Source organism: Lissotriton helveticus, chromosome 11 (assembly GCF_964261635.1).
Source record: "Lissotriton helveticus chromosome 11, aLisHel1.1, whole genome shotgun sequence".
Lineage (NCBI taxonomy): Eukaryota > Metazoa > Chordata > Amphibia > Caudata > Salamandridae > Lissotriton > Lissotriton helveticus.
Window position 1 is genome coordinate 1,036,942,435 of NC_136072.1, and position 12,475 is coordinate 1,036,954,909.

The following is a 12,475-nucleotide window of genomic DNA, read 5'->3' on the forward strand; positions in this document are numbered from 1 at the left end:
ACTATTGGTTAAGGAACAAAGAAAAGCTAAAGTAAACTTGAATGGCCAAGCAAACTTCATGTGGCAGAAAACTAATAAAATACAGACGGGAAGAAAAGTATTTGACACGTGTTTGTAGTGTTTACTGATTACAGCGTCCTACTAGCTTTCGCTTAGGTTTTGCACATCGTTTCACTAAAACCTTTCAAATGGTGGAGAAACAGAACGCAACATGCATTAATATGTTAACAGTATGCAAAAAATGGATGCAAAAACAGGTTTGCACGTTATTTCATATTTTTTGTGCCGAAGTCACAAAACACCGGAAGGCACCTCGCGCAAATGCAATTTACACCTGGGAGTTTTTGCACTGCAAAACAGTGTCAATATCTAACTTAGGCTTGAGTTGTCAGCTTTCTTCTCACATAGGAAAAACAATTCAATCTGTGGGTCTAAAAGCCCACAAATAAAATGCCGCTATCAGAATACCAAAGGAGGGATGTTTGGGGGTTGTGATGCAATTACCGCTGGGCCCTTAAATGGAATATACTGTAAAGCGTAACCTGAGCAGATTCCAACAATCATTTGCAACATACACCTACAGCGGTCAATGCAGCCGGGTCCTCCTGTCTGGCACAGCCACATTACCTGGTGGCGGTAATTTGCAAAAATAAGCTGCAACGGCTTTCTTATATTTACTTAGCAAAGCCTCCGCTTTAAAGGTGATTTAATTTGGTGTAGTGAATGTTAGAACAGAATCCGAAAATTAGGCAAGTTATGGTATGTTACTTGGCATTGTACAGCACATGGCCTCGAAACGTGCTGAGCTGCCTCCAAGGTGTGTTTCCACATGTCTGTCTGTCTCTTTGTGTTTGTCATGCTGAGTGTCTGTGTTTGTATCTCTTGTTTCCAGCAAATGTGTTTGTCTGTTGTTCCCAGTGTCTTAGATTGTTTATCATTCCCAGAGTCTGTATTTGGTTGTCCAATGTCTGGTTTTGTTCCTTGTGTTCTCAGTGTCTGCATTTGTTTTTCTGCTGAACCAGATTGTAAATTGCCACTACCTGTTGTTGGTTTCATGTGTTCGCAGGGCCGGCATTTGTGTCTTGTGTTCCATGTGTCTGTGTTTGTTTCCAGTATTTGTGTGTGCGCCTTTTGTTCTTCAAGGGTTTGTACAGGTGTCCTCTGTTCCCAATATCTTTGTTTGTGTCTTCTATCCCTGTATCTGCATTTGAACTTAGTGTTCTCAAGGTTTGCTTTTGTGTCCCAAGAATACGTGTTTGCACCTTAAACTAACAATGCTTATTTTATGCTTTATGCTTTTCCAGCTGTGATTGTATCTTGTTTTCGATGTGTCTGCGTTTCTTTTCAGTTCCCGAGATCTGCATTTGTGCTTCCAATGTGTGTGCTTTGTGTTCCCAGTTAGTGTTTTCTTAACTATACATTTGCATTTCTGTTCTCGATATGTAGATTTGTGCCCCCAAAGTCTATGTTTGGGTTTTGTGTTCCCAGTGTCTTTAGTTGTAAGTTGTGTTCATTGTATATTTTTTTGTTTCCTGTTGCTGTGCATTATGTTACCTGTGCCTGAATTTGTGATAAGTTCTCAGTCTTTGTATCTTTATTTTGTGAACGCTGTGCCTATATCATACATGCCAAGACACAAGACTTAGGTGGGAGACCCCCGATATTAGAAGCCAAAAACTGCTTTATTTTAGCGGTCTCCTGCCTATATTTGCCACTGCTGTGATATAAATGAATGAGGAAATGAATTCCCAAGATGTTTTTTTTCACTCTCCCACTTTCCTGTTCTAAAATGGAGTCATGAAAGCTGTCTTCTGTTACAAGCGAATGTTTCTTCTTCCTTGTGTCTCTGAATTCCTGTCCCACATGTTTCCTTGTGTCTCCTAATCCCGGTAGCTGCCTGAGTTCCAGGGCTCTGTGTCTCACAAACCTAGTGACTGCTGGACACAAACAGAGTCCAGTCCTCATTTAGAAACCGATACATGGTACATTCACAATTTTCAACAGTGGTAACACAATTATTGCGAGGCAATTACACAGTACTTAGGTATCATGAGTAGGGCTCACACCTGTGACCAATTTCAACATACTGTTTGGGCTGCTTCTTAAATTGAAATGTATTGTGCACTACTACTTTTTTGCCATACATACTCCAAATGGGAATAATTCAATGCTGGATCTTACTTATGCCAAACCCTGGTACTGTACACCTATATTGCTATCTTGCTTGCATGTCTCTATGCGCATACTTCCACACATGCTTCTAAGAGGCTCTGGTTGCCATACACGCCAACATTGAATGGATGCTTGAGCATATTTACATCAGAACGTGGTTCTTGTCCACCTTTTGTCATTATTGGATTGATGCTTTAACAAATCCAAGTCAGATCCTGGTATTGTATAACTACAGCATTACCCTGTGTCTCTGTGCACATACTGTTATATTGCAAAGCTCCCTAAAAGGTAGCAGAAATATTGTACTAGGAGACCTAAACCTGCACTTTAATGATGCTGAAGATTCTACAGCGTGAGCCCTATCTACTCTCCTGGAAGCTAAAAATCTCACCCAACACTGCAATAAACAACTGCATATGACGCAAATCATCCCTAAACATAACATCCTATGTCTGCACTCTACCCTGCCATACGACTGAGCTGATCGTCACCTAATCCTCTTCAATCTCAACACCACCCAACCAAAGGCACACCTACAGGCCAACCGGCCTAATCACTGGTTGAGGAACATACATCCCCAAGGCTGAGCTAGAAGCATTAATCAGTTCCCAAATCATACCTACACCCGATCTTTCCTCTGCCGATGACCTTACCAACCACTACAACACAAAAGTAGCAGAACTCGTAGATTCAGTCACCCCTCGGAAACTCAAGAAGTCAAGAACCAATGATCCTAGCTCAATAAAGAACTTAACAATGAGAGGAGACAACTCCAACTGACTGAAAGAAATTGAAGGCAGCAGCCCTCTAACCAATCTCTCAATCTTCTGGGCTGAACGGCTAAAATACAAAAAACACATCTTCAGAGAATAAAGCCTCCTTTCGCCGAGAACAACGGGACTGGTCTAGGAACAAACCCAAAGACCTCTTCAACATCATTAGGCAGAAACCCTCCTCTTCCCCCCAAAATCAAATAATGACGCCAACAAGTGCTGCGGAGTATTTGTAGCTCTTGTCTCTGGAAAAAACAGTAAAACTGAATTCTCTCAAACCACCCACCTCCACAACCTGCACCAAGGATGCCCCATGGTGCAAAAAGGGTGCTCCCAAAGCCCTTCCCCAAAATAATGGCTGTACCCTAATCCACGCAACACAGTACTCCATCCTCAACCCTCTGCAACTGAAAAATGCTGCAACCTGGACAATCAACCATATCCTTGAAGAAGAAGTACTCAAATTACTCGCTAGCATGAAGCCGGCATCACACATCTCCGACCCCATCCCTGTGGCGACTGTAAAAAATCTCAGTCACATTATCTCTCCAGTGTGGACCAAAAATCATCAACTCCTCCCTTTAGAGTGGCTTCATGCTAGTCCCCCTCAAACTCAGTCAAGTCACCCCCATCATCAGAAAGCTAGACGTTGACCAGAACAACCTTAACAACTACAAACCAATTACTAACCTCCTTCTCCTGGCCAAAAACATTGAAAAATGTGAGCTTGCACAACTCAACAACCATATTGAAAGATACAACTTACACAACACCTTCCAATCTGGGTTCAGGAAGGGCTGCAGTACAGATCATCTTAGATGACCTAAACAGATTTCAGGATGATGGACAGGCCTGCTTCCTAGTCCTCCTGGACCTCTCGGCTGCCTTTGATACAGTCAGCATGATATACACCTAAACACCCTCTCACAGTGGGAAGACATCAACGGAATTGTCCTTCAGTGGTTTGCGTCCTTCCTGAAACAATGCTCACAGCTAATCAAACTAAATAACTCAAATTCAAAAGCATCGCCAATCTCACTAGAAGTCCCTCAAGGGTCAATCCTGTCTCCTGCCCTTTTCAACATCTATTTAGAACCCATTGCAATGATCCTGAAGGAAACCTGAATTGCGTACCATCTCTATGCAAGTGACATCCAACTTTACATGAAAATCTATTCAGTCACAGGCATCCAGGACTTAAATAGCACTCTCTCCACAGTTCAATCCTGGCTTTTAAGGATCTGATTTAAATTCCAAATCTGTTAAATCTCTGGGGGTTACACTCAACAGTCACCTGAATATGAAACAGCATATAAATTCCTCTGCAAAAAGTGCCTTCTACACACTGAAACACCTTTAAAAAGTCAAACCCTTCATCCCCATCGAAGACCTAAATACTGTGGTACAATCCTTAGTCTTCCCCAAATAAGACTACGATAACGCAAGGATTATGGGTGCAACAAAAACACATCTGATCCCTTTGAAAGCAACACTTCACACAGTGCCAGGACTACATTCGAGAGGGAGTTGTTTCGACCACATCACTAACACTTTGAGGAAAATCAACTGGCTTCCAACCGAGGCAAGCACAATACTCAACACCACTTGCATAACCCACCAAGCTCTCTACACTCACAAACAAATTATCAAAAGAGGCCTCTTTGAAGTTCTCCGTCTTCTCTTGATTCCACAAAAAATAAAAAATAAAGAGAAATCTAGCTCCTTCTCCAGTAATGCAACCAGAATCTGTAACTCACTGCCTCAGAATTTACGTGGCAATCACTCATTCCCTCACTTTAAGAAGAAACTGAAACTTCTTCTCTTCAACAAATATCTAAACCCTCCACCCTAAACCATCCAACTTGTCTGTTTGCTCCCACTCCTCCCCCTACAAATTATTTTGAACAACAATACAGTGGGGATAACAGGGCCTCTACTCTCAGCGCCTGCACAACACCCTATTTTACACACCTCCAAAGGTATATCGTCCATCGATTTCACTGTCTGTCGCAAATGTCCTTTAACCCCTTCGACGCTCTGGGCTCGTCATGAGGTAGCCTCCTCGCACGCTCATGACGAGCCCAGCTCGTCATGTAAAGTGCACTTTACAGATTCCCAGCGTACGGGCGGAATTCCGCCCGCACGCATGCGGTTAAATATAGTTTTTGTTTTTTATTTACCCATCATGTAGCTCATACACCTACTGATGTGCTAACTGTGTCAGGCGCTATATATATATATATATATATATATATATATATATATATATATATATATATATATATATATATATATATATATATATATATATATAGAATGCAACTACCACAAATGCCGTCTTATTTATATATACCTTCTTTACCTCAATTATAGTCCTTATAGATTACTGTTGCATCACAAATTTTTCTTAATATATTGTCATTATGTATTATTGTATTTACTCCCCATGTAATCTGTACACCTGCTGCTGCGATAACTTGGCAAAGAACTTTATACGTATACACTGTACTTACCTCCTAGCGATCTGATACCTTCGGGTCAAGTTCGCGCTATACAATACTCGAAAAATAAAATAAAAATAGATAAAAGACAAGGAATAATAGGAGGGAATGTGGCTACTAGCAATATTTTCCAATTTACCTTTTTATGTTCCTCACCAGTCATTGGCTGTGGTAACAAGTATGAGTGATGGTATTGCCGTGACATGCTACTGTAATTACTGTCCCTCCTTAAACACTGTAGACTGGTAGAGGGTACATACCAACCCAAATAGCGGCCATCTTACCTCTCTCAATCATCACAGTCTGCGTTATCTGCCACAGTCAAGTTCAACGCAAACAAAGCAATCTGCGCAAGGCCCTGGCCCTCTCCGCTGCACACATCTCCCGCTCCGATTACACCAAAGATGTAACTGTCTACAGGAGTAAGTCACACCGTGAGAGCTATAGGGTTGACTGGCTGTGGATTCCATCCTCGGCCGTCACCTACCTAGTCGGTCATTGGGCAGACCTTCCCTTCATCTCTCATACCTCCACCCCCTCTTCCTCTCCCTTCTCACTCCCCCTCTCCCCCTTTCCGCTCTATTTTGTCTCTCCCTCTCGCTCGTTAAGGTGTCGCATATATTTAATGTAACGTGTAATTGTTATGATTGTTGTAACATTGTTGATCCTTATGTAAAGCCCTCTGATACCTACGGGTATAGACAGCGCTAAATAAAACTCTTTAAATAAAAATAAATCTCAATTCAACTGTTTAACATTTTTGCCTCAGAAAAAAAAATATTGTAGACGAGAACTAATAGGAGGGAATGTGGTTACTAGCAATATTCTCCAATTTACCTTTTTACGTTCCTCACCAGTCATCAAGTGGGCTAACGAGTATGAGTGATGGTACTGCCGTACTGTCTCTCCTAACTAGAGGGTACATTCCAAACCAATTGGCGGCCATCTTGCTGCTCTGTCATCACCGGCAGCGTCATCTGACGGAGTCAAGTTCAAAGCAAACAAAGCAATCTGCGCGAGGCCCTATCACTCTCTGCTGCACACATCTCCCGCTCCTATTACACCAAATATGTAACTGTCTTAGTAGGAAGTCAAACAGTCTAAATATCAATTCAACTATTTAACATTTTTGCCTCAGAAAAAAAAATCTTGTAGACGAGGACGAATAGGAGGGAATATGGTTACTAGAAATATTCTCCAATTTGCCTTTTTACATACCTCACCAGTCATCGGCTGGGCTAACGAGTATGAGTGATGGTACTGCCGTCACATGCCACTCTAATTACTGTCTCTCCTAAAACACGTCAGATGGTACATTCCAACGCAATTGGCGGCCATCTTGCCGCTCTGTCACCACCCGCAGTGTTATCTGACGCAGTCTAGTTCAAAGCAAACAAAGCAATCTGCGCGAGGCCCTGGCTGCACGCATCCCCCACTCCGATTACAGCAAAGATGTAACTGTCTACAGGAGGAAGTCACACCGTCTGAAATCTAAATTCAACTGTTTACCATTTTTGCCTCTGAAAACATTTCTTGTTCAGAAAGAAAGCTTTTCATGCTCAAGTTATGCAATTCCACCAGGGGTTACGCGCCATATTAGATATCAGCAGCTACATATAACGCTTTCGCTTGCCTTTTTTCTCCCCTCTGGAGACATGCTATTTATCGTTCATTTAAATTGGCAGTTTCTCAATGGATATTTTTTTTTCTTTCCTCTAGACTCATTTCTTGTGAAGCATTCAGTCTTGGGGGCTAGTCTGAGAGACGCCAATGGAACAGGCGTCTTTCAACAACATTAATTATCCCAGGCTTCCACAACAAAAAAAATACTTCTTGACCCTAATGTTTGCCGATATTTAAGGCGCTTGTGAAGGACGCGCTTTCATCTTTTCATCTCGTGGAAGAAGCTCTGTTTGATCAGGATTTTTTTTAAAGATCTGAACTTCATGGATTGATTAATTACTTCTGTCTGCTGGTATATTATGGATTTCATCGCCTACTAATGAAAACGAATATCTCACCAAGAAAACACAACAGCTCAGCAAATCTTTCTGACATAACTTGCAATTAACAAACTCATGCTTTAATAATCAAATGAGCAGCCATGCCAGAGGAAGACGTTTCTTTATTTTAAATTAGTAGACAATAGAAAAGCCTTTGATGTTTTAAAAAGTTATTGTGGTTATACTTTAAAGTCCAAGGGAGATTGGCTCAGTATTATCTTGAATGTGTGAAATACTTCCAGATTGGCCATTTAGGATGCCATGAACAAAAAGTGTGTGACTGAAGCTGACTTCACAAACAGACCTCAAACACTAAAATAGTGTCCTAATTGTTTCTTCGAAATTTAAGGCGAAATTTCATGGGAATCAATTTCTTACAGGATTGCCCTGTTTTTCAGCAATCACAGCAACAGAACGTTTCATGGCAAAGAAAACATTTAAACAAGCATTGAAAATGCAATAGGTCTCGCAATAGAAGAGTTTGGCATTTTTCGTTTTGCAAATGGGTGAGTGGTGTTGCGTGGGTGAGTGGCGTTGCGTGGGTGAGTGGCGCTGCGTGGGTGAGTGGCGTTGCATGGGTGAGTGGCGTTGCGTGTGTGAGTGGCGTTGCGTGTGTGAGTGCCGTTGCGTGTGTGAGTGGCGTTGCGTGTGTGAGTGGCGTTGCGAGTGTGAGTGGTGTTGCGTGTGTGAGTGGTGTTGCGTGGATGAGTGGCGTTGCCTGTGTGAGTGGCGTTGCGTGTGTGAGTGGCGTTGCGTGTGTGAGTGGCATTGCGTGTGTGAGTGGCGTTACGTGGGTGAGTGGCGTTGCGTGGCTGAGTGGCGTTGCGTGGGTAAGTGGCGTTGCGTGGGTGAGTGGCGTTGCATGGTTGAGTGGCGTTGTGTGTGTGAGTGGCGTTGTTTGTGTGAGTGGCGTTGTTTGTGTGAGTGGCGTTGCGTGTGTGAGTGGCGTTGCGTGTTTGAGTGGCGTTGCGTGTGTGAGTGGCGTTGCGTGTGTGAGTGGCGCTGTTGTTTGAGTGGCGCTGTTGTTTCAGTGGCGTTGCGTGTGTGAGTGGCGTTGCATGTGTGAGTGGCGTTGCGTGGTTGAGTGGCATTGCGTTGTTGAGTGGCGTTGCATGTGTGAGTGATGTTGCGTGGATGAGTGGCGTTGCCTGTGTGAGTGGCGTTGCGTGTGTGAGTGGCGTTGCGTGTGTGAGTGGCGTTGCGTGTGTGAGTGGCGTTGCGTGGCTGAGTGGCGTTGCGTGGGTGAGTGGCGTTGCGTGGGTGAGTGGCGTTGCGTGGTTGAGTGGCGTTGCGTGGGTGAGTGGCGTTGCGTGTGTGAGTGGCGTTGTGTGTGTGAGTGGCGTTGTGTGTGTGAGTGGCTTTGCGTGGTTGAGTGGCGTTGCGTGGTTGAGTGGCGTTGTGTGGTTGAGTGGCGTTGCGTGGTTGAGTGGCGTTGCGTGGTTGAGTGGCGTTGCGTGGTTGAGTGGCGTTGCATGTGTGAGTGGCGTTGCATGTGTGAGTGGCGTTGCATGTGTGAGTGGCGTTGCATGTGTGTGTGGCGTTGCATGTGTGTGTGGCGTTGCATGTGTGTGTGGCGTTGCATGTGTGAGTGGCGTTGCATGTGTGAGTGGCGTTGCATGTGTGAGTGGGGTTGCATGTGTGATTGGCATATGTGAGTGTTTTGCATGTGTTAATTTATATTTTTAATGTAATGTGTGTGTGTATTCGTGTATTTGTATTGGGATTATAAGTGTTTAGTGAATGTTTTTAAAGTGTGTTTTATTTTTATGTAAAAATGTCGTACGCTTTGTATTCCCTTTACGTTTGTTACGTAAGGGAGATTAGCGTTCTAGTCTTTTTTTTATTTTGATGTAATGTTTAGTGTGACGTAATTTCTAGCCAATCGCAGCGCTACGTTTTGTGACGTAGCGTTGCGTTTGACGTGCGTCAACGGGGAAATTCCCATATCTTCGAGAACCGTCACGTGTGAAAGGCGCGTTGTGCTTCTTGTGTTGTTGCTGCGTCGTTTGACAGGTAAGTTTGAATTTTAATATTATTAATGTTTTGTATTGTTTATGACGTTTGCGTATTCAGAATGTATTTCGTTTTGCGTATGTACTTAGTGTATAGTTATGTGACGTTTTAAAATGTTGATGTGCTATGTATAAATGTTGATTTTAATGAATATATTGCAAATGTCTTAATTTTATGGGACGTAGTTCCGACATATTCCAACTGAATTTGACTTTTTGTATGCTGTTTGTGTACAGCTATTGAACGTTTGCAAATTTTTATCTGCTATGTATTAATGTTGTTTGTAATGAATATATGGCAATGTTGGAATTTTTTGTGATGTACGTACGACATATTCCGACTGAATTTGACTTTTCTTTTGCACATCGTGTCTAGCTATTGAAAGTTTCAAAATTTTTATGTGCTATGTATAAATGTTGTTTTTAGTAAATATCTTTCGATGTAGTTATTTTATGTACTGTACTTCAGACATTTTTTGGGAAATATTTTTTTTGTTGACAATGTGCGATTGCGATTGTACTGTTGTATTGTAATCACAGTGTCTTTCTTTTGCAGTATTATTCTTTTGTGTTGTGAATGATTTTGATTAATATTTAAGGCTGAGATGAATTTAGACACTATTGGTATGCAACAACCTTCAACGTTTAAACTAGTGTTACTTGGTGTTTGCAGTAAATATGTTTTTGTACTTGCAGCTTATTTTGCTTTAGCCTGTGATCGTTTGTGAAGTGTTTTGGCTCGTTTTTTTTTCAAATAGTTTATGTTTTTTCCAATATGGCCGAAAATGTTTTCATGTGCATTGGTTTGATTTACAAAGGTGTTTTTAAGACTTATGCATTGCCAGATGAATCTTGAAAGTAATCGGCGGAAGAAACGCCGGAACGATATTTACGTGATCAGCTCGTGGATGATATGTTCACATGTGCTGTCAATGACGTCAATCATTACTTTCCATTTTATTTTATCACGTCGCAGCCCCACTTTTGAATTTCCCTATTAATAAAGCATATTCTTGTTTTAACCCTCCCTTGCTTCGTTAGTTTTGCTGTTATATATAGCGCTGTTCGTAAAAGGTGTGTCTGTTGATCACTCAGTGGTACTCCGTGTATCCACCTCAGAAGGATGAAGGTCGGATTCAGTCCTGACGGGGTTTACATTTATGGCCTGAAGGTTGTACATCGATGTCAGAGCTCAGTACTTATCTAAAGAATTCTAACTAGTGTGTCAGTTACGGACTTACGGTTTCTTTTCATCTGCAAAATAGTTAATAACTTAATGGCCATATAATTCCAATCCTCATTTTTAAGAATACATTTTCAATGGCCATGTTTATTGTAAATTCATTGTTCCTTGATGGCAAAACGAGACTAACTTTCTGGCCTGATTTGAGCATGGTTTTATTGGCAGTATGCCTATTGGGTGGTTTTGTGCCAAGTATCTTTGTTTGTGTTAATGAAGATTTAATAGTTGGAGTCACTTGAGGTTTGCATGTGAGTGAACCCAAGGAGTCCAATTGTAGTATATATTTTTTTGCGAATAAAGTCCAATTTGTTTTCTATATTGGAAAGCTGCATGCACATATTCGGCTTGTGTGTGAGTGGCGTTGCGTGTGTGAGTGGCGTTGCGTGTGTGAGTGGCGTTGCATGTGTGAGTGGTGTTGCGTGTGTGAGTGGCGTTGCTTTGAGTGAGTGGCGTTGCGTGGGTGAGTGGCGTTGCATGTGTGAGTGTTGTTACGTGGGTGAGTGGCGTTGCGTGGGTGAGTGGCGTTGCGTGGGTGAGTGGCGTTGCGTGGGTGATAGTGGGCTTGCGTGGGTGTGAGTGGTTACAGAGTACAGAGTGGGTGAAAGGTACAGAGTGGGTGAAAGGTACAGAGTGGGTGAAAGGTACAGAGTGGGTGAAAGGTACAGAGTGGGTGAAAGGTACAGAGTGTGTGAAAGGTACAGAGTGTGTGAAAGGTACAGTGTGTGAAAGGTACAGAGTGTGTGAAAGGTACAGTGTGTGTGAAAGGTAAACTAGTGTTACTTGGTGTTTGCAGTAAATATGTTTTTGTACTTGCAGTTTATTTTGCTTTAGCCTGTGATCGTTTGTGAAGTGTTTTGGCTCGTTTTTTTTTCAAATAGTCTATGTTTTTTCCAATATGGCCGAAAATGTTTTCATGTGCATTGGTTTGATTTACAAAGGTGTTTTTAAGACTTATGCATTGCCAGATGAATCTTGAAAGTAATCGGCGGAAGAAACGCCGGAACGATATTTACGTGATCAGCTCGTGGATGATATGTTCACATGTGCTGTCAATGACGTCAATCATTACTTTCCATTTTATTTTATCACGTCGCAGTCCCACTTTTGAATTTCCCTATTAATAAAGCATATTCTTGTTTTAACCCTCCCTTGCTTCGTTAGTTTTGCTGTTATATATAGCGCTGTTCGTAAAAGGTGTGTCTGTTGATCACTCAGTGGTACTCCGTGTATCCACCTCAGAAGGATGAAGGTCGGATTCAGTCCTGACGGGGTTTACATGTATGGCCTGAAGGTTGTACATCGATGTCAGAGCTCAGTACTTATCTAAAGAATTCAAACTAGTGTGTCAGTTACGGACTTACGGTTTCTTTTCATCTGCAAAATAGTTAATAACTTAATGGCCATATAATTCCAATCCTCATTTTTAAGAATACATTTTCAATGGCCATGTTTATTGTAAATTCATTGTTCCTTGATGGCAAAACGAGACTAACTTTCTGGCCTGATTTGAGCATGGTTTTATTGGCAGTATGCCTATTGGGTGGTTTTGTGCCAAGTATCTTTGTTTGTGTTAATGAAGATTTAATAGTTGGAGTCACTTGAGGTTTGCATGTGAGTGAACCCAAGGAGTCCAATTGTAGTATATATTTTTTTGCGAATAAAGTCCAATTTGTTTTCTATATTGGAAAGCTGCATGCACATATTCGGCTTGTGTGTGAGTGGCGTTGCGTGTGTGAGTGGCGTTGCATGTGTGAGTGTTGTTACGTGGGTG

General features: G+C 42.1%; 1 protein-coding gene across 4 annotated transcripts in view; it reads right to left on the reverse strand.

The window, feature by feature from the left end:
* CUX2 (cut like homeobox 2) overlaps positions 1-12,475 on the reverse strand; it is an 854,685-nt gene that overhangs the window by 616,026 nt on the left and 226,184 nt on the right. Inside the window, exon 1 of one of the 4 annotated variants that reach the window (XM_078667472.1) lies at positions 6,665-6,791. The exons of 2 other annotated variants lie outside the window; for them this stretch is intronic. In XM_078667472.1, coding sequence (XP_078523598.1) covers positions 6,665-6,676 — 12 coding nt within the window. In that variant the 5' untranslated portion in view covers positions 6,677-6,791. Of the gene's footprint in view, positions 1-6,283; positions 6,492-6,664; positions 6,792-12,475 lie in introns of those variants that run through there. One more of the 4 variants, XM_078667471.1, reaches the window with a different exon arrangement.